Genomic DNA, 19,132 nt, shown 5'->3' with positions numbered 1-19,132 from the left:
CCTAAGGTGGAGATTGAGAAGCTGGACTACCACCACTACCTGCCTCTGTTCTTTGACGGCTTATGTGAGACGGTGCATCCCTACGAGTTCTTCGCCCGCCAGGGGGTCCATGACATGCTGGAGCACGGAAGCACCAAGATCCAGCCGGTCATCCCCCAGCTCATCATCCCCATAAAGAGTGAGTCTGCTCTCACCCTTTACAAAGCACACAAAACACAGCTCCACTCCAGAGGAACCCAGTGTGTGTGTACTGTGGTACCCAGCCACTGAAAAGTGGTTATCTGAAAAAAATACTGCTCAAATGCTCGCATAGTGTGAGCCTAAATGCAGCTTTGTGGGTATGCAATTTAAAATAATGTGTTTTAATAATATAATAAAACACATTATCACAGTTGTTCAACTATTACAAATCCAGCAACTATTCAATTAACTTCTGCAGCATTCTGCATTTACATTAGTTTGACTCTTGTTTAACCTTTAACTAAATATCATATGAGTGGCTGACTGCCAAGTGATCTACCCAGTAAGAGTTCAATTGCAGCCTTAATAAATATTTATGTCAACATTTAATTTACGAGAGCATCATTACATTTTGATTACCGTTTGCTGAGACAAATCCCAAGTCTCGAAGATATTCTCAATTTTTTTTAAATTGTAGCTAGCCTCAGCCTTCAACAAATCAGAAGGTAGTAACACACACAATTCAATAAAAGGATGTTTATAGTTAGTGGGAAATATCAGGTCTCAGAAAGATAATCACCTTTCATTTCTCTCTTGAAAATACACGAGAATCCATTAAAAAGAATAGTGTTATCAATGTCAAATGTAATGTTCTTTTTAATATGTATTGTTGTCTAAGACGTTTTAACATATTCTCTAATGATGACATCTCTCTCACACCTGTCTCAAAATACTGTGGAAGCAATGGGGGGCAACTTTAATAGCAGTAGGTGCAACATGCTTTGCCTAATATAGACTCACCTGTCTTAAACACTTGTGCTACAACAGATGCTAACATTACCAGTCGTATGACAAGTCCTAATTTGGTTTCACAGTCATGCGGTTCCTATTATTACATTAACCCTCAGGGCGAAGCGTCCTTGTATATTTGCATTCGCCTGAAGAGGTTGAGTCTAAAAGCATGCCCGATAATCTGCCGTGTGCAATGCAGTGACAAACCACATTTAACTGTGTCATCATGGAGAGCCTCCTTACCTTTCCACGCTGACGTCTTTTCCACACGCACACATTAGCAGATGGAGATGGGCGGAAAGGTCACGTCTGAGGTCAGAGCGGTCTATAAATACTGACATCAGAATTTACAGTGAGTGGGCGATAAAGGGTTTCTGGTGTGGCGAACACAAGGTGCAGAGAAGTTAGAGGAATGCAGAGTGTGGCTTTTGTTTGAACATTTCTGCACACACACACCCACTGTCTTTATTTGGCGCCGCTGCCAAGCTGAGTGTCAGTTTCAAAGTGGGAGCCTTTAAGTGGCGCCCAGTGAGCCTGGGATAGTGTTCATGTCATGGGCAGTTGGCTGCCTGTGTTTGTGTGTGTGTGTGTAAGTGTGTGTGTGTGTGTGTGTGTGTAAGTGTGTGTGTGTAAGTGTGTGTGTGTGTGTGTGTGTGTGTTCTCTGTTTATGTGTGGGTGTTGGGACGTCTGTGGAGGCGGGGGGGCGTGACGGCCAACACTAGGCACGGCTGTTGGAGACACAGAGACACGGTGACAGACTGTCCCTGGCACAAAGTCTGTCACCACACTACACACTGCACTGAGCACACACTGCCAGGTCTCAACCATTACACACTGTGACATGCCTGCTTGTGTGTGTGAATTACATTTTCTGTAGTGTATCTCCAAAATCATAATATTCCAAATAAAGCAGTGTTTTAGTTAAGTATAAACTGGTTGAATACATTTCCTTCCATTATTTTAAAACCGTATCCCAGACAAATCGTTTTTTAAAGGGCATGATTTGCCAGCATCTTCTATCAAGTATTTTTCAGAAACAATTTTTTAATGCTGAATTGTTTCTGAAAAATACTTTTTTTTATTGTCGTTATATATTTCTTTTTTTCTTATACCTACTTTGCAACTTATTTTTGTTGGATTGTTTATGTTCGCACCACCAGATACCAAAGCAAATTCCTTGTATGTGTAAACGCACCTGGCAATAAACTTGATTCTGTTTCTGAAAAAGTTTAAATAATTGGAAAACAGAATGACAATGTTGCCCTTCCTCAAGAGGCTCCCACTCTCCACCCAACTTGACATTATGCACAGGGTTGCCGTGACACTCGCCAACCTAGACAGAAGTTTATAAATTCAGACCCCTCAGCAGTTTTACTCATTTTCCTTACGGAGGCCAGACCAAAGGTTATGGTTATGCTCCTCATGAAAACACATACTTTGCACTGATAATGGAATTTTAAATGGCCCTGCTCCTTATTAACTTCTTGGTTTATTATAAATCAGGACTGTTTCTTCATCCAAAAGGCAAAGCCGCCAGTCCGTGTCTCTGTTGCAGATTAATTACTTTTGAATGGAGCAGGGAAGAAGAGGGGATGCTGGAAAGAGGAAGAAAGTAAAAAGCCGTCTGCAGTCTAAAATGGCAAGATATATATTTTTCTCCCTCTGACGTTAATACATCTTCAATGTGGCTGGCAGGCTCTTATCTGCAGAGTCACGTCAGGCCCCGGTGAATTTTGATGATGACTGCAGGTCGCCCAATGAGAATACACAATGAAGGAGGCTCTGGCTGACATTATACTCTAAGGCCCTGCACTCAGTGACTTAGGTGAACACTTTCCTTCTGTAAACCCTGGTAACTTCTACCCTATGCATAAAAAAGGTGGGAAAAAAATACTTGGATTTAATAAATATGTGCTTGATTTAAGATAAAGGAATAAAATGAAAATGAATTTGATAAAACACTGATATTTCTGTAAGGCATAAGAGGTCCTGATCCTGCTGAGCTAAACAGCACCATGACTAAAGAAGAAAGGGTAAATTGAACTGAAATGCTGTGGTTTGGGTTTTCCTTAAATAGGAAGGAGGATTCAGAGTCATGCCTCCATTGAGCCTCTCTTGATTGGCATAACATTTGTTCAGCTTTGGACAAAAATTAGACTTTCATTACAAGGAGATCCTCGGTTACGCCTCTGCACGGGAACGTCTTCTTCTGAGCTGGAAAGTATATTTATATTATGTGCAAGAACATTTCACCACTAAACCATCCAACGCGTCAATGACATCTCAAAGGAAACAGAGGTCACCACTGTTTTATTTTCCCACTGAATATGAAACAAGTCCGGGCATGAATAGATTATGACTTTATTCTGGTAATCCAAACACCGGTTTTATACCAGCATTAATACATCAGGCTCTCGGCCGCCGTCACTCCCGCTCTCTTAATTTTATTTTTTTCCTTTCTCTTTTTTTTTTTTTTCCCCGGCAAGACGAGTGTCGATGAATAATTGAACAGTCCCGCGGTCCAAATGTCACTGCAGGGAAAATTGTTTGCGCTGGCTGGTAATTAGAATTTCATTGTTTGTTATGTATGTTTGAAATTCCTGTCATTCCACATTCCACCTCATCTCGGTGATGGCAGTTATCACCGCACTTGTCTATCTGGGGAGACACTACGGCAGAGATGGAGAGATGGCACGGAGCACAATACATTCGCTCATTCAGCATTATTTCCACTGCTCTGCATAGGACACACACACACACACACACACACACACACACACACACACACACACACACACACACACACACACACACAGAGACTGCCACTGACAGAGACAAAGACAAACTCTCAAATGGACACAGAACAATAGGCGCGTTCACACCAAGTACTTTTCCCACAAAGGTTCCTGAGAACTCTTTAGTTCTCATAAACTAAGTACAGATCGCGTTCACACCGGTATTTAGTTCTGGGGTGGTATATCGAGATGAAGTCATCTAGGCAAATGAAGCCGCTTGACGTCATTTCTTCTTCTTTGGGTTTACTGGCAGGCCGCAAACACACTACTCACGCCGGTATACTGCCGCCCAAAATCCCGGCGGAAGTCCCCGGGTTAACGTTCGAGTAAACGGCCAGAACGCCGACACCTCCTCATCTCCACCGCTCCAATGTTTTATGTTGTGTTATCATAAGTTAGTCTCTCTGCGTTTCTGCGCTGAGCTAATGCTAATGCTAATAATGCAATGTGAGGATAATAAAATGGCGGCTTCACAAAAGTTTTTGGGAGTTTGACGGGGCGTGGTTTGCATTCCGCCCAGCCAATTAGACGCAGGAACCTTTTTCTCCCACGAAAGTCCCTGCTCTCTAGCAGGGACTGAAAAGGGGGTAAAAAAGGTTCTCTAGAACTAATTTAGTTCCTGGGACTTTTTGGTGTGAACGCAACTAAATCGTAGTTCTCAGGAACCTTTGTGGGAAAAGTACTTGGTGTGAACGTGCCTAATGGACCTGGTTCTAGTCATTCTCTTACATTCACATATACAAATGTTTCAATAAGGCAATATGATGAGATTTGTAAGTGTTTTATCCCCTCAACCTCTCACCCACCTGTTGACTTGACATTTTATAGCTTTCCTTTCAGCACCAGTGCTCATGACTGAAGCTGACATTTCGTTTTGAACGTTTCAGTGTGCATGCCCGGATAGTTGCGTGTGTATCAGTGTGACTTATGTGTGCTTGTGAGAGCTTTGTATTTGCATATGAGCTGTTTTGACAAAGGCAGTGTGCACATGTTGCTGTAATCTGAGTGCTCTATTGTAGCACAAGGGTTTCTCTCAGAAAGTCTTCTCTCATTCAGTCTGTGGTGCTGGGAGTAAAAGTCAGTATTGTTGAATCCGTAGTAACATGACTTGCTATGGAAGAGAAGGACACACTCCCTGTGGAAGATGGAGGACTGGCAGAAGAAGACTGTGCCTCTCTGTGAATTGATGTTGTTGACTGAACAGGCGCTGAACCAAATGAGTAGCGTTGCCTCCAAGTTGCTTGTAAAACAGACACTTCATTGCACTTGTGGCAACGAGCGTTGTCATTATCAACATGACTGAAGAGTAAACACATTTCACCCCTTATGCTTTTCCAATTCGTGTTGGGCCGCCATTTGTTCTGTGAGAGTAAATGTGACCAGCCATCTTGAAAAGTCAGGTGTCAAAAGAGAAAAAATAAATGGAATGAAGGAGAGAGCTTTTATCTTTGCTTCAGGTTTCGCCAAATCAGTATAAGAGGTACTTTATTGATTCCAAATTGGGAAATGTTTGCGTTGCAGCAGCATAAAAAACAAAAAAAAGGTATTGCACATAGGTAGAAATTAAAGAGTAGAAATAAACAATATTAGAATCTCAAGATAGAATTAAAACTTCATTAAAAAGTAGAGAATATACACTTGACTGTGAAAATAACAATCTATAAAGTCTGACACTAGAACACTATTGAAGGGTAAAACTATATTGATGTCATGTATTTAGCTTTTTTGATTTCAGGCTTTAGTTTTTCAGTTCTAGTGCTTTCTACTACAAATACCTCTCTCCCTCTTTCTTCTTCTTCACTCCCACCTATTAACACACTCTTCTTCTTCTTCTCTTTCAATCAGTGTCTCTGCTCATAATCTGTTTTCTTTGTTAGGACTCTTTCTTCAGACATCTTGCTTTTAATGTCTTTCAAATGTTGTTTTATTGCTGTTGCTTACTTGCACAAAAACCACACTGTGATGCCATTAGCATCTCCTTTTTGTGAAAGTAGGCATCAGATGACAGTTTCATGAAGATAAATAGCACAGGCCTGCTTTTTCAAACTTGGGTTGTGCTGACAGTCTGTACAGGGGATTACCAGCACTCATGCAGACGCTCAGATAAAAACCCCCTAAAAAAGCACAAATGAAACCAGCGTAAAGAAGTAGACAAATATGTCAGTCTCACTTGCTAATCACAGTTATTGTCTAACCCTTTGCCCTACGCCTGTCACGTCTCTTCATCTCTCCGTCTGACAATTTGTCTTCTCTTGTTTTTCTCCTTCTCTCCTTCTCTTTCTTGATCTCTCTAGCCCTCCATCTCTCACGCCATCATTCCCTTTTGTTCTCTCTATCAGTGGGAGACGGAGTTAAGTGCAGCTTTAGGCCAAATAGCCCCGTGATTGGCTCTCACTTACCTCTGCCTCCCTTGTGCATTTGAAATCACTGATTGCAGAAAAGCCATTCTAAATCAAAGTCCAGCTGTAAAGGAAATGCTTTCAAGGTAGAGGGAGAGTGTAGGGGTCTAGATTTATGTGTCATTTGGCTGTGTGTGTGTATGCTAAGCCCACTCCTTTGTACCATATAATTGCAGTTGTCAGAATCGCTCCACATTTACTGTACCTGCACCTGCCTGAACAAACAACCCATAAATCTGATATCAAAAGTCACAGATTGTTTCTCCTCGCAGCCTCCCTTTTTGCCCGCTTTCGCTGACCTTTGCCCCCCCCCCCGTTCCCACGTCTAGATGCTCTGAACACGAGGAACCGACAGGTGATCTGCACCACCCTGAAAGGCCTGCAGCACCTGGTGATGTCCGGAGACATGGTGGGGGAGGCTCTGGTGCCGTACTACAGACAGATCCTGCCCATTCTCAACATCTTCAAGAACATGAACAGTGAGTAACAAATGGCTGAGTGTTAATTCAGGAGCAGATGGTGTGTCAGCATGACGAGGGCTCTGCTCTTTTTGTGGGGCAGTGAGTGTGTGGTGGATGTGTAAGAACGCCCTTTGTGTTATAAATCATTTCTGGTGCTAGGACTGCTCCTACGTCAGTGAGTTGATTAACAGCAAACGATTACGAGCCTGTGAAAGGCAGTGATAAGTATCCGTGTGCGGTGTTTAGCCTGTGGTTTGGTTAAAAAACAGCTGATTCCACAGAGCTGCTCAGTTTTGTGAAATGCTGTGCAGATGTCAAGTGTCTATTTGCTTTGACTGTGCATCTTTTGACATGCAGGCAGAAAGCAACCAGTTTTCTACCTTGTGTTTTCTCTGTGGAATCCAATGTATTCGCCTGTCCCTGAATCCTTTTGTTCCTTTTCCTCCCGCCACTTTAACATCCACTTGACAGAGAAGCTCCATTTTGTCCTTTCTGCTGTCAGTCATGCTGAATTGTGCCGTGCTGTTGAGGAGGGGAACTTTGTCCTTGCTCTCCCTGAAAGCCTCCACCTGGGTGACACCAAGACCTGGGGAGATTGGCATCCGATAGGCAGGGCTCTTTGTGTGGCTGTGTCAAAGCATTTAGCATGGTGTGACATGATGTGGGACCATTGACGGCTTAGAGGCACAGCCAATGCCAAACGCCGCTCACCGCACAGTCAGTAGGATGTGGAGAGTGACATTGCGAATCAATCATTTAAACACAGGCTTTAACAGGAGAAAACACAAGGCTTTAGTCTCTTAATCAATATCCAATTTGAATCTCTTGTCTCTTTAATTCGCTTACATTATCTTTTACTATTTGCTGAGGTCTAAAAAAGGAGATAGCGGAGGAAAGACAAAGGATGGCGAAGAAAAGCCTGCCTTATTAGCGCGTGGCCGTATGCAAATCTCCTCTGTAAATTAGCTGTCAAATCAATCCGCTAAACCGCTTTGAAGCGTGAGTCCCCCCGCCGCAGCGCACGCTCAGCAGTTGGCCGTTGAACCCCACCAGGAATAGTTTTATCTCCGCCTGGTAGTTGCAGGGTCTGTCTACCTGCCTGCCTGCGTGTCTGTCCTTCTCTGGGCGAGCATCGATTAAACCCCGAGCCCACCCCTCACCTGGCAGGCGGCCCTGCCATTGACCTCTCCCACAGAGACGAGAGTCAGCCAGATAGAGGCTAAATTGGCTAAACATAGAAAGCACTGCATAGGCATCCAGTAGAGTTTCTCACTTTTTAAAGTTTGGAGCTGATTATTCAGAAAGTTTAACCAAAGTATACAAGTTAGTATATTTAAGTGAGAATATAAATGAGTTCATACATAGATAGATACACATATCTCCAGTGTTTTTCTCCCTTCTTCATCTAGATCACCACCCACTCCCTGCTAACTCACAAAGATACAACTTCAAATGCAGAGAATGTACGCTTTCTCTTTTGGGGACCAATTGCTCCGTGAATCAGAACTCTGTGTTCTTTTTCTCTGTAAAACACAACATTTTTCACGGTTGTTGTTCTCTAAAACTCTTCCTCTCGCTGTGTGCGCCTTTGTCTTTGTCTCGTTTTTATGTGGCTTGTTTATACCGATATCAAGGCTTTCATTGAAGTCCGTCTATTATCTAATATCGCTTATATACACCTACAGTTCTAACCCACGTCAGGGGGCTGCCTGTAGCAGACAGCCACGATCATTGTGTTTCGTACACTGGAAGACTCAGAGGACTGTCTCGTAGTGTGTGGTAACGTCTCTGCTTGACTCTCCCACTCTGTGACCCCCAGAGCTTGCTTGGCATCCCTCTTTTCTCCTGAGCCACAAACAGGCCACTGTCCAATATGTGCCAAGTGTGTGTGTCTGCATCTGTGTGCATCTGTCATCAATGGGTCTGTTGTGTCTCATTTGCAGCTGTTGACTTCAGTGTTTCTCCAGCTATGTCTCTGTTCACTGTTCTTTAGGTCTACCAGCCTCGGGCACACGATGCTCTACGAGATGTCTTCGATAAGCTCGCATATATATGACACTGTGTACGATATATACAAAATCACACGCTGTCCTAGCTACAAAACCTGACTTTGTCCCTGTCTCCCCAGTTGTTCTAACTGTAAATCAATAGGCGCACAGCCACTGCTGCAGCCACAAGGCTACATTTAGATATCACCAGTATCTCATCATGGGACAGATCCCCTAGGCTGTGTTCACACACTCCGGCTGTGTCGCTCCCACTGTGAGACAGGGTTGTGACCTGTTAAATTGGTCTGTATACAGGCCTTATCTGAGACATTTTACAGGGTCAGAGCCGGAGCTTTACAGCCATCTCCAAAATGGACCCTGGGGTGTCCTCTCACTCAGGCAGAGCACTGGACCTTTGACTGGGAGAGCACACTGATGCCCCACAAGCTCAGCCTCTCTGGGATCCAGGCCTCTGAAGACAGAGCGGCTCCATTGTTCAATGAGAAAAATGCTGCTGTTTAAATCCAGGCAGCCGACTGCCATTCTTACCTCTGACAACAGTAATGCGTCATTTTGAAGCACACAATAATGAGCAATCACAAAGTATCATCGTACTTGATGTACTCCTTTGTCTCGGGAATCCGCGCGCTCAGCTTTTGTTTGCTTTGTGCCTTTTGCATATCAGCTGTGTTTGTGTGTTTATGCGTGTGTGAGAGACAATGTTGAGGATGGTGTAGGAAATCTTCCAATGCGATTTGCACGGCTCTCTTGTTTGCTTGCTGTGATGAATCTTATCCCTAATGAAATGCAACAATGTTCGTTATGAAGGAGAGATGTGCTCCCTCATCCAGCAAATTCCTCTTTTGAGCTCCAAAGGAAGAGAACTCAAATACAGTTTGTCGTTTGAGGAGGAGACAAAGGGTGTTTGTAGAGTTCTGTAAGGCAGCAGAGTAAACTACACAGAGAAAACATGAAAGGGTCCTGAAGAGGGAGGGCATCGTTGCCAATTCTCACCTTTATTACTGGAGGAGGCAATGGCCAGACGTGACTGACCCACAGTACATCATGTGTTTCTTTCCACTATTACTTTACATATAGTCATCTTAAATGGTTCCACTTAGTGAGTATTTACACATTTGTAATTATTAAAAAGAAGTATTAAAAATGATATCAGGAAAACAACAAGATGAATTTGTGCACACATTGTCTTTATTTGTATGTTTACTTAGTGAATAAGAGTTTGCACACTGTGTCTTAATATTAACTTGGTAAACAAACTATTATGTGATGCCACTATATCCAGCAATCCTATTTTTTTAAGATATGTCTTAGAAAATATATTGGAGTATTTCTTTTGTCAGTAAATGAAGCTGTAATTGAAAAAAAATTACAATAACACAAATTAAACATGTATTGCTTCTTCCATAACACATACACAATGATACTATGTATTTATTTTCACTTAGAGATATTAATAAAATATTGGCCGATGATTCCAGCCTTTCGGTGTTCTATATGTTGAACATCTCTATAAACATGTGGCATTTTTACCAGACTATAAACATAGTCTGTACTAGTCCTTTGACTATTAGTACACAGACTAGTACAGGCTGTGAGTACTGTGGCTTGAATCACATCTCTCTGATTAATGGTTTGTTCCGGTACATGATTATTCATTCAGCTTCACTATTTCAAAGACTGCACCAGTAAAGCATAAATGGGCAAAGACTACATGCACAGATGTTTTTCATGACATCTTCAGCCTCTGAATATAGTTGATGTTTGCCTCGAGGGCTAGTCTGGTATTTATTGAGCCTGCATTGTAGCATTGCTGCTGTTGTCCTGATGATTTTCTCCGCTTATCTGTAAGGTGTAGGTGCTTAAACTCCTATTCATCACTGACAAACACTCTCTCTCTCACACACACACACACACACACACACACACACACACACACACACACACACACACACACACACACACACACACACACACACACACACACACACACACACACACGTAAACCTGTGGTCCCCGTGTAATCCATCATCGTCCACAGACGCACAGAGCTCCCTGTCTCTGCAGACGACAGAACACACACCTCATCCTCAGCCCCGGTCTCCTCTCCCATGTACCCCCTTCTCCAACGGGTGATATCTATCTATCAAGCAATCACAGCCTGCCAAGACCCCTCCACCATTAAAATACAGAAAGAGAAACGCAGGGAGAAAAGAGACGGATGGAAGTAACGATAGCATGAGTGAGCGAGAGATGAAATCCAGGTAATACCGAGCTCGTCTGTTCTTACCTGCGCTACCCTTAGCATGCTTCACAGCACATAATGACTTTTTTCCTTCTCTCCTGAAGCTTAAGAAAAGAGGAAAATGAGGGAAATAGTGGAAATATATTTTTAAATGAATGCAGTCCCCACCTCCCCCTATCTCCCTGCACTGCTATACTTCTTGCGCCTGCGGATATGCCCACCTGGCTCTGTTAATTTCTATTGTCAGCAGGTCTGAGGCGGAGCAGCCAATCAGGTGCGAGCGTCGGCCCTTGGGCTTGCAGTCGCTCTGCGGCTCCAATTTAAAGGTCAGCTGATAAGCAGCCTGTTTCATGCATAATCTGGGCTGCTCTGCAGGCAGACAGGCACACTGCTTCACAAACATGCACACACACTCAACAGATATACTCATCACACTCTTCCTCTATTATTGACCCTCTCAAACTTTTAGCTTTGCAGACTATGATGGACATGTTTCATTTTCTAGCTTCCCAGTATTTGTGCGTCTCTTGTTCCATCAGTTTATTTCATGTACTTTACTAATTGCTTAAGAGGAGTCTCAGTAAGAACTTGGCTCTGTGTTTGTTGATTTGTTCATTAATTTATACATAGTGCCTTTCGCAACTGGAAGCACTTACGGGAATTATGGGATCCGCTCTTTAAATGGCACAGAGCCCTGAGGCAGTCACTACCCTTAGAATGAAATGGAATTTGGCGTCTTGGCACAAGCAGTCTGCAACTTAAACAAAGCACCACTTCGATTGCTGCAGTGTGCAGAGGCTGGCTCACCACTCCCCAAGTCACTGCTGCTGGTCAACAGTGTTGTGCTATTGCATCATTTCTTCATCCCGCATGAGAAACAAAAGTCAAACAGACAAGGTGGAGTCGGCAATTTTGGAGTAAGATGGTTGATTTTAAATGCAACACAACAAATTACCGTAACAGATTAACTATCCATTTTGCTCCCACTTCTCCTCTCTTCATGCATCTATGGCATTTACCCTTCTGGAATAGTGTTATGGGCACATCTACCGAATATTTATAAGCTTCAAAGCTTCAACACTTACATTCAAATTATTATTATTATTAAGAATTTAGACTGTCCATACAGCATCCTTTCTAGTTAACAATATCTGAACTCCCAGTACTGCCATCACCCTGCCAGTCGCTAAGGATGTTTTTGAGAGAAGATAGATCTTAGCATTTTCTTTAGGGTTTGTGCTGTCATTACGTTGCGGAAGCCCGGCCTACTACTGTTTTTATTGGACACTAGAGCTAGACCCTTTGTCATTGTCATGTCATGTGGATCAACATGTAAACTAAATGCAAAACATTTGAATGAATTAACCAATTACAGCAGGAAAATATTCCAACACATCCATATGTACGCATCCTTCAGTTCTAGGAGAAACAGTGTGGGCTCAAGCAGAGCTGTAGTAACAAACACACAAATCTACATCTGCTACATTTGGACATTTCTCTTACTAGAGCCTCGAATGTTGGGCTTATATCTAGATAGGATCAGGATTAGCACACTGTTACTTGTAATCTGTAGACCACCATGTATGTATTCCTTCTGTGGGACCAGAAGTCCTAAAATCTCAGCGGGGCTCCTCCTTTCAATCCCTCTAATCCAAGAAGCACTCAATTACCTAATTGGATGAATCATTAGGATCCTTGTCCTCCCTTCTCAATGAGATTAACACACTCCTTCGTTAATGAATTTGGGGCACATTGAGACGATTCACAGGATTGTCCAGGCTCCGGGGGCCTAACACGTGTTGCACAATAATCGGGTTGTTGAAATTAAAATAGAGTGAGATGAATAGTGCATCAGGATTAGCTGTGTTTTCTAAAGAAAGGTGATCGGTCAAAACTAACAGTGGGTCGGGTTGAAAGGGCTGCTGTGTTGGTGTTCCCTTCAGTGAGTGTGGTGGCGGGCATTGGGGGAAGTTGGACATTTGATAGCCAATGACTGTGCTGCGTGCTTCTTGATGTATTTTTGTTGGTGTGTATAATTATGTGTCCTTGTGCGTGTCTTTGTGTGTGTCATGACGTCCTAGTAGCTCACAGGGAGCGCTCCTGCAGCCTCTCACCACATCATTGTGTTTGACATCTCCGCAGGCAGCCAGCGACAGACTGCTGGTGTGTGTGCAGACATTTGTCCGGCCCGCTTTGGATCAGCGTCCGCACCCTGCGCCAGGTTGCCTGTCAGCTTTCATAAGCAGCCACACCATCACAAACAGGCCCGCCGCTCGAAAGTGAAAAAGGCATATTTCACAAAACAAATAACAATCAGCATTTCTGGCTGCCTAACTTGTTGTCCCAGACAAGGACACACAAAGCAAACAAAATAGATTTGTATTAACTCTGTCAGGATACAGCCCTTCTTCCCTCTGCTTGTCGGATTTGAGAAGAAATGTTAGAGCACTAAAGAAAACCAAAAGGTAAAGCAACTGGGATTAGTGTAGATTTTTTCTGACATTATGTAATCTGAATTTTGAGGATGGCAGATACTAGATATTGGACTACTGAGCTTATTTTCACATATTATGAAACATATGAATCTAACGAGTAAAAGGAGTTATCCAGACATGATTTCAGACTTCAGATACTGATATCTTTCGAGGTCACTGGGAATTACTTAAAATTGAAAGTCCCCAGCCTGTCATTGTCAGTCACAATGCCTCCACACCTGTCATTGTTGGGGTCTGTCTCCTGCCTGTCTGCATCTTTAAAGACCCCCCCTCCCCGTTACATTACCTTCTCAGCACGTTTCCCTGACACAGGAAACCTTATCTCCTCCATTTTCACTCAGGCATGCGCCAGTCACAGTCCTCAATATCTCTAATGGATGTAATTGAAACCTATTCTAACATTTTAATGCATACTATTTCTCAAGAACCCTCCGAACACAACATTTCCCCCTTCCTTCACTACTCTCCAAAGATTGTCCCACGTCCGGGACAGGCTTTAGCTGTCTCCTCTCATGTTTCCATCTGGCTCCCCGGCTCATATTCCCCTAGCCATCACAAAATGAGTATACAATACGCACATTTTGTCTAGCGCAAAATGTCATATGTTATTTGATGAAGAAGACTGATACATACTCTCACAAAATGATTGATGCCATTCAACTCAAATCAATGAGTGTAGTTTAAGCTGCAACATTGCTATACTCTATTAAGTCCAAAGACAAAATGGTCACTCTTTTCAATTAAATACTGTGAATAATTAGATTTCATAAATTAGTCACAACACTGGTCAATGGACAAGCTTAAAAAGCTAAATAATTATTCATTCCTATCGTGTTATACATGCATTAACAATTTGTATTACCTCTGTTTTACATAAAGTCTAATTATGAATCTAGTATGCAGGTCAGCACCATGGATCAGTGGTTAGTGTTTTATAAGCAGAACTACAGAGCAGAACATATATATTAAAATAAGGGTCATGTTGACCCTATAATATAGTTTAAGTGAAATAGGGAGGGTGACTGAATGAAATGAATTCTGGTAGAGTTAACATTTCCTAAAAAATGTAATCGCATCCTTATCGAAGTATCACAATATTTAAGTAACGTTACTTGATTGCTTTCTGTTACTTTTGGAGTCTCTCAAAAGCAAATATGCTAAAAAAAGATCACCAAGTATATTTAAATCACATAATGGAAACTACATCACAGTACAGGGCAAGTTATGCCTTCCAGCTTTAAGAAATGCTGTCATTATCCAAATCATCTGATACTTGTGTTGTAGGAGCAGCAGCACCATATATGGACAAAGATCCATTAACCTGCATGCACACCTCCCAGTTTGCCTGTATTCTGTTTTTCAAGCACTTTACCATTTTCCTAAATACTGTATATTCACGCTGTGAAACACGCTCTGTTGTTGCTAATCTTATCCTTTTACTTTTGAAACTTAATTATGTATTTTCAGCTCTTTATTCACTATTCGGCTTCAACCAAGGAAATGTTTTGTGTCTCAGAGAAACAAGACATTTCATGTGTGGATGTTCTAGTGTCTGCATATACATAGCAAATGGTAGCCAATCCACTGAACCAGATGTTACACTATTATATTGGACCACCCACTAGTAGCAGACGGGCTAAACCCATAGAGAATAACGGCTTTCACGTTTACCACACGGTCAGTCCCAGATCCTCAGAAGCCTTCAGGCAAACAACCAGAACAACCCAGATAAACATCCCCATACTTCATCTTCATCATCTCCTGTCTCTTTGCATCACGAGAGAGGAGAAATGAGCCAATAGTAATGCTCCGTGTACACTTGTCAGTTGTTGTGTCTCGTATCTGGACACCGAGCCACATGTCTGTTGGCCAGATCTCATATCTGATTGCAATTTGTCTCTGGTTTCCCAGGCTACACACAAATCATTTTTGGCACTCATACGGTCCAGAAGGATGTGAAGCACCTGGAGCTGTTTGGTAACTGCCAAAAACAACAGAAGAAGAAAACGTTATGCTCTTTAGCAGTCAAGCTACACCAATAACAATTAAGCTAGCGTTAGCCATCAATAGGGATGCCAACTCTCATGCGCTCACCTTGAGACATGCAATTTATATGTTGATTGAAATGTTGAATGTAATCCTCTTCAATATGACCCTGGCTTTGACCTTTCAAAATGTGATTTTTTTCTCTCTACAGTTTTGGAGAAATCAAACAAACCGTTTTTCTATTTACATTATAACTCATGAATAATTTTTACTATATTAAAACTCTTATAAAATCGTTTTTTCAGAGGTTTGCTAAAATGTTCAATGTAACCCTGACCGTGACCATAAATATCAGTACAAAAAACGACAAAGGTTTTGTTTCCCTATCATAAACTATAGATAATTCAAACAACTTGCCTATTTGAATATCTAAATGAAGCGTATTAATCCTTTAGATCAGGGGTGTCAAACTCAAGGCCCGTCGGCCAAATCCGGCCCGCAATCTCATTTTCTGTGGCCCGCAAGAGCTTGCAAAGAATATAATCTGTTTATTATACGGTTAGATGCCGCTTTACAGAAGCACGTTGATCATAAACTACATGTCCCACAATGCATCTCATTTTGTGACATGCGCACTGAAGAGACTTGCAATTATTTGCCCTGGACTTCTGCTTTCAGACGTAGTTAATTATAAAGTTATTAACCTATCCGATTGTAATCCAATGCTATGGAAGCCCATTTCCGCCACTTGAAAAAAATAAAATCCCCATGAAAAGTCATAATTATGAGATAAAAAAGTCGAAATTATGAGATAAAGAGGCAATAATGTAATATAATGCATTTTATTATATATATTTATTTTATATATGTAGATTTTTTCTTAAAGTTACAACCGGCCCTTTGAGTGCAACAAAAATGCTAATATGGCCCGCGATTTCAGATACAATATTTTCTTTTTTGCACTTGAGCTTTAAGAAACAATGATGGTACTCTGAAACCAACCAAAACAACACATTTTTCCTAGTAGCTCTAAGCATGCAAATCTCTGAAATGTATGACAGAAAGCAGCCAGATTCTATTAAGCTCCAGAACTGGTAAGAACTAAACAAATGCAGCTTGAGAATGTTTTGCATGCAAGCTGAAAGCTGATTGTGTATTCAGAAATAAATGGAGTCACTTGCCTTTTTATCTACAAAGAATATGCTTCAAGCACTCACGCTTTTCATTGCTGCAACATTGCTAATGGTAAAAATTCATTTAATAAAGAAAAGATTAATATTTAAATAGGCTTCTGGCAGAACCCTGTATTTGAATTTTGAATGCATATCGTACATTGTTTGCATAATTAATTCATTGCAGCTTTATATGTAAATAATATTGGTACCACCAGTCGACCAGGCGTAGAAGACCTGTGTGTGTGTGTGTGTGTGTGTGTGTGTGTGTGTGTGTGTGTGTGTGTGTGTGTGTGTGTGTGTGTGTGTGTGGTAGAGCAGAGTTACTGTTGTGCAAACATTGAAAAGATTCCCACAGTACTGTCTTATTTACTCTCAAAGTCCGTTATATCACACAGGCATGTACAGGCGCACACACACACACTCACACACACATCGTCCATACCCCTCAAAGTAAATACTGGGAATATAATCAGTACCACCTTGTGGAATGTAGAATATGCCTGCAATGATCTACTTGGGGTCGTATGCTTGACGTCTCTCCTACGCTCTCATATTGCTGATGACCTCAAAAGCTAACACATAACATGCAAAGATACATTAGCACTGCAGCTGTGAGGAATGCCAGCTTTTTATTTTGACTGTTTTTGAAAACATTTGTAATTGAGTATAAAGTACAAGCCAACATTATTCAAATCAGTCAATACAAACAATCTCAGTACTTGTTTTCATTGTTTGAATAAGCTGTCACGTTCAGTACTCTAAATACCCCTTAATGCTGATTATTCAACACGAAACTGGCTTCATCACATGTGGCCGTTTTCTTTGTTTATTTCTGTTTCCAACAACAAACCGTTTCCATATTACAGATCACAATTATAAGAAAACATGCTCATGATAATATAAACAAAACACTGCAGGGTCACGGATATTGGAAGCCTTCTGTGGAGGTTCATCAGCATCCGGTCTTTCCAACTCTTCCTTTTTATTTTCATTCTGTTGATAACAGCCACTTCATTAACTCTTTCTGACCTCCAATACCAACCCAAGTTTTTACATGTTCTCTTATCATCCCAATTTGATTCCCCTTCTACTATTTTCTTTCCGCTTGCTTTTCTTTTTCTCTCTCCCACAAAACTGAAGCCATGCATGGTTTTTGTTCCTATGGGTCCCTGCTTCCGTGTCCTATACTGCATGCCACCCATACTGCTGTTCTGTCCCTCAGCGCGATAAATATTTTACCTGGTGGACTATGGAGACTCGTGTAACGTCCTGACCCCCCAGCCCCCTGCCCTCCTGGGACACACGCCACACTCCCAAAGGAGAGGCACCCATGATTCCCCACCTCTCACCTCAGCTCCCTCCCCACCATCTCCTCCCATCAAATATTTAGTCAGTGTGGTTGGAGAGGCTCCCTCATGTCCTTCACTCACTGTTCACCTCGTCTCTCTTCCTCATACGCTCCGTGTCCTGCTGTTCTTCTCAAGTCTCTCTTTACGCACAGAGGCCACGGGGAGATGGACCGAAGAGAGAGGCGCCTGAATCATTTAGGCTTCTGCCCTTCCTGAGTGGCTTTGTCAAACATGCTGAAATCTCAGCTCTGTGTTTAGAGCTGCAGTGATGTCCTGCCACTGTCTAGTGAAGAATCTCCGATAGAGGCTTTGTGCATCACCTTTTCCACTTTAGTATTTGGAATTGTAACAATACTACCCATTAGTCTGCAGACAGCATCAGGGTGCTGACCAACACAGCTACATGTTGTCCCTGCTGTTTCTCTCTGAAAGAAACACAAATGCTGAAATATGAGACACTCTCCCTTCGACTGTTTTGTGTGTATCAGACTTCTGTTTCGGTCGATATGCTTGTCACTCCCAATGATGTGTAGGGTGTTGGCAAGTGTGTGGATAAATGTGGAGGTGTTCCAGTAGGATTGGCATATCCATGGTGTTTATATCTTATTATCTTATATCGTATTTACAGTAAGGCCTTTTATCAATCAGCTTCTTACTATGGCAGTAACATCCTGCAGTAACACAACATTTTCCGTCTGTTTTTATGTCTTCGCTCTTCACACTGTTTTAAAGTGGTTGTGGCTCAGATAAATCTGGGTTTTGTGAGTGTTTCTTGTTTTGGTTCTCTCTTGTGAAAGAAAACATTATCTTAAAAACCATAGCCTGACAAACTTATACAATACAAATAATATATATGCAGTTATGTCCTGGAAAGTGAAGACAAGTGTGCTGGAAGTCACTGTGCCAAGACACGAATACCTGGGCACATGAACATCTTTTCAACCACATTACCTTGTTTTTTACACAATTTTGTATAGATTAAACACATAAAATAAACAAATGATGTTAGCCGTTCACCCCCTTTTCCAGTTGTTTGGTGAGCTAAGCTAATCAGCTGCCAGCAGTAGCTTCATATTTAAAGGGGACCTATCATGCAAAATGCACTTTGCGATGTTTTTTATACATAAATATGTGTCCCCGGTGCGTCGGGGAACTCACGCAACGTCAGAAAATAAAACCCTCTCTCTTTTCCTCTGTACCCAAATCTTTTAAAAACGGGTGTACAACAAGCGGATACAGATTTCCATC

At 42.0% G+C, this 19,132-nt stretch overlaps 1 protein-coding gene across 1 annotated transcript in view; it reads left to right on the top strand.

Moving 5' to 3' along the window:
• pacrg (PARK2 co-regulated) overlaps positions 1-19,132 on the top strand; it is a 140,873-nt gene that overhangs the window by 69,031 nt on the left and 52,710 nt on the right. The window contains exons 3-4 of the mRNA XM_010777187.1: positions 7-178; positions 6,497-6,646. Coding sequence (XP_010775489.1) covers positions 7-178; positions 6,497-6,646 — 322 coding nt within the window. The remainder of the gene's footprint in view (positions 1-6; positions 179-6,496; positions 6,647-19,132) is intronic.

The sequence above is a fragment of the Notothenia coriiceps genome, unplaced genomic scaffold, assembly GCF_000735185.1.
Source record: "Notothenia coriiceps isolate Sejong01 unplaced genomic scaffold, NC01 NC01_scaffold00017855, whole genome shotgun sequence".
Taxonomy (NCBI): domain Eukaryota; kingdom Metazoa; phylum Chordata; class Actinopteri; order Perciformes; family Nototheniidae; genus Notothenia; species Notothenia coriiceps.
This window is presented reverse-complemented; position numbering and strand designations above follow the sequence as displayed.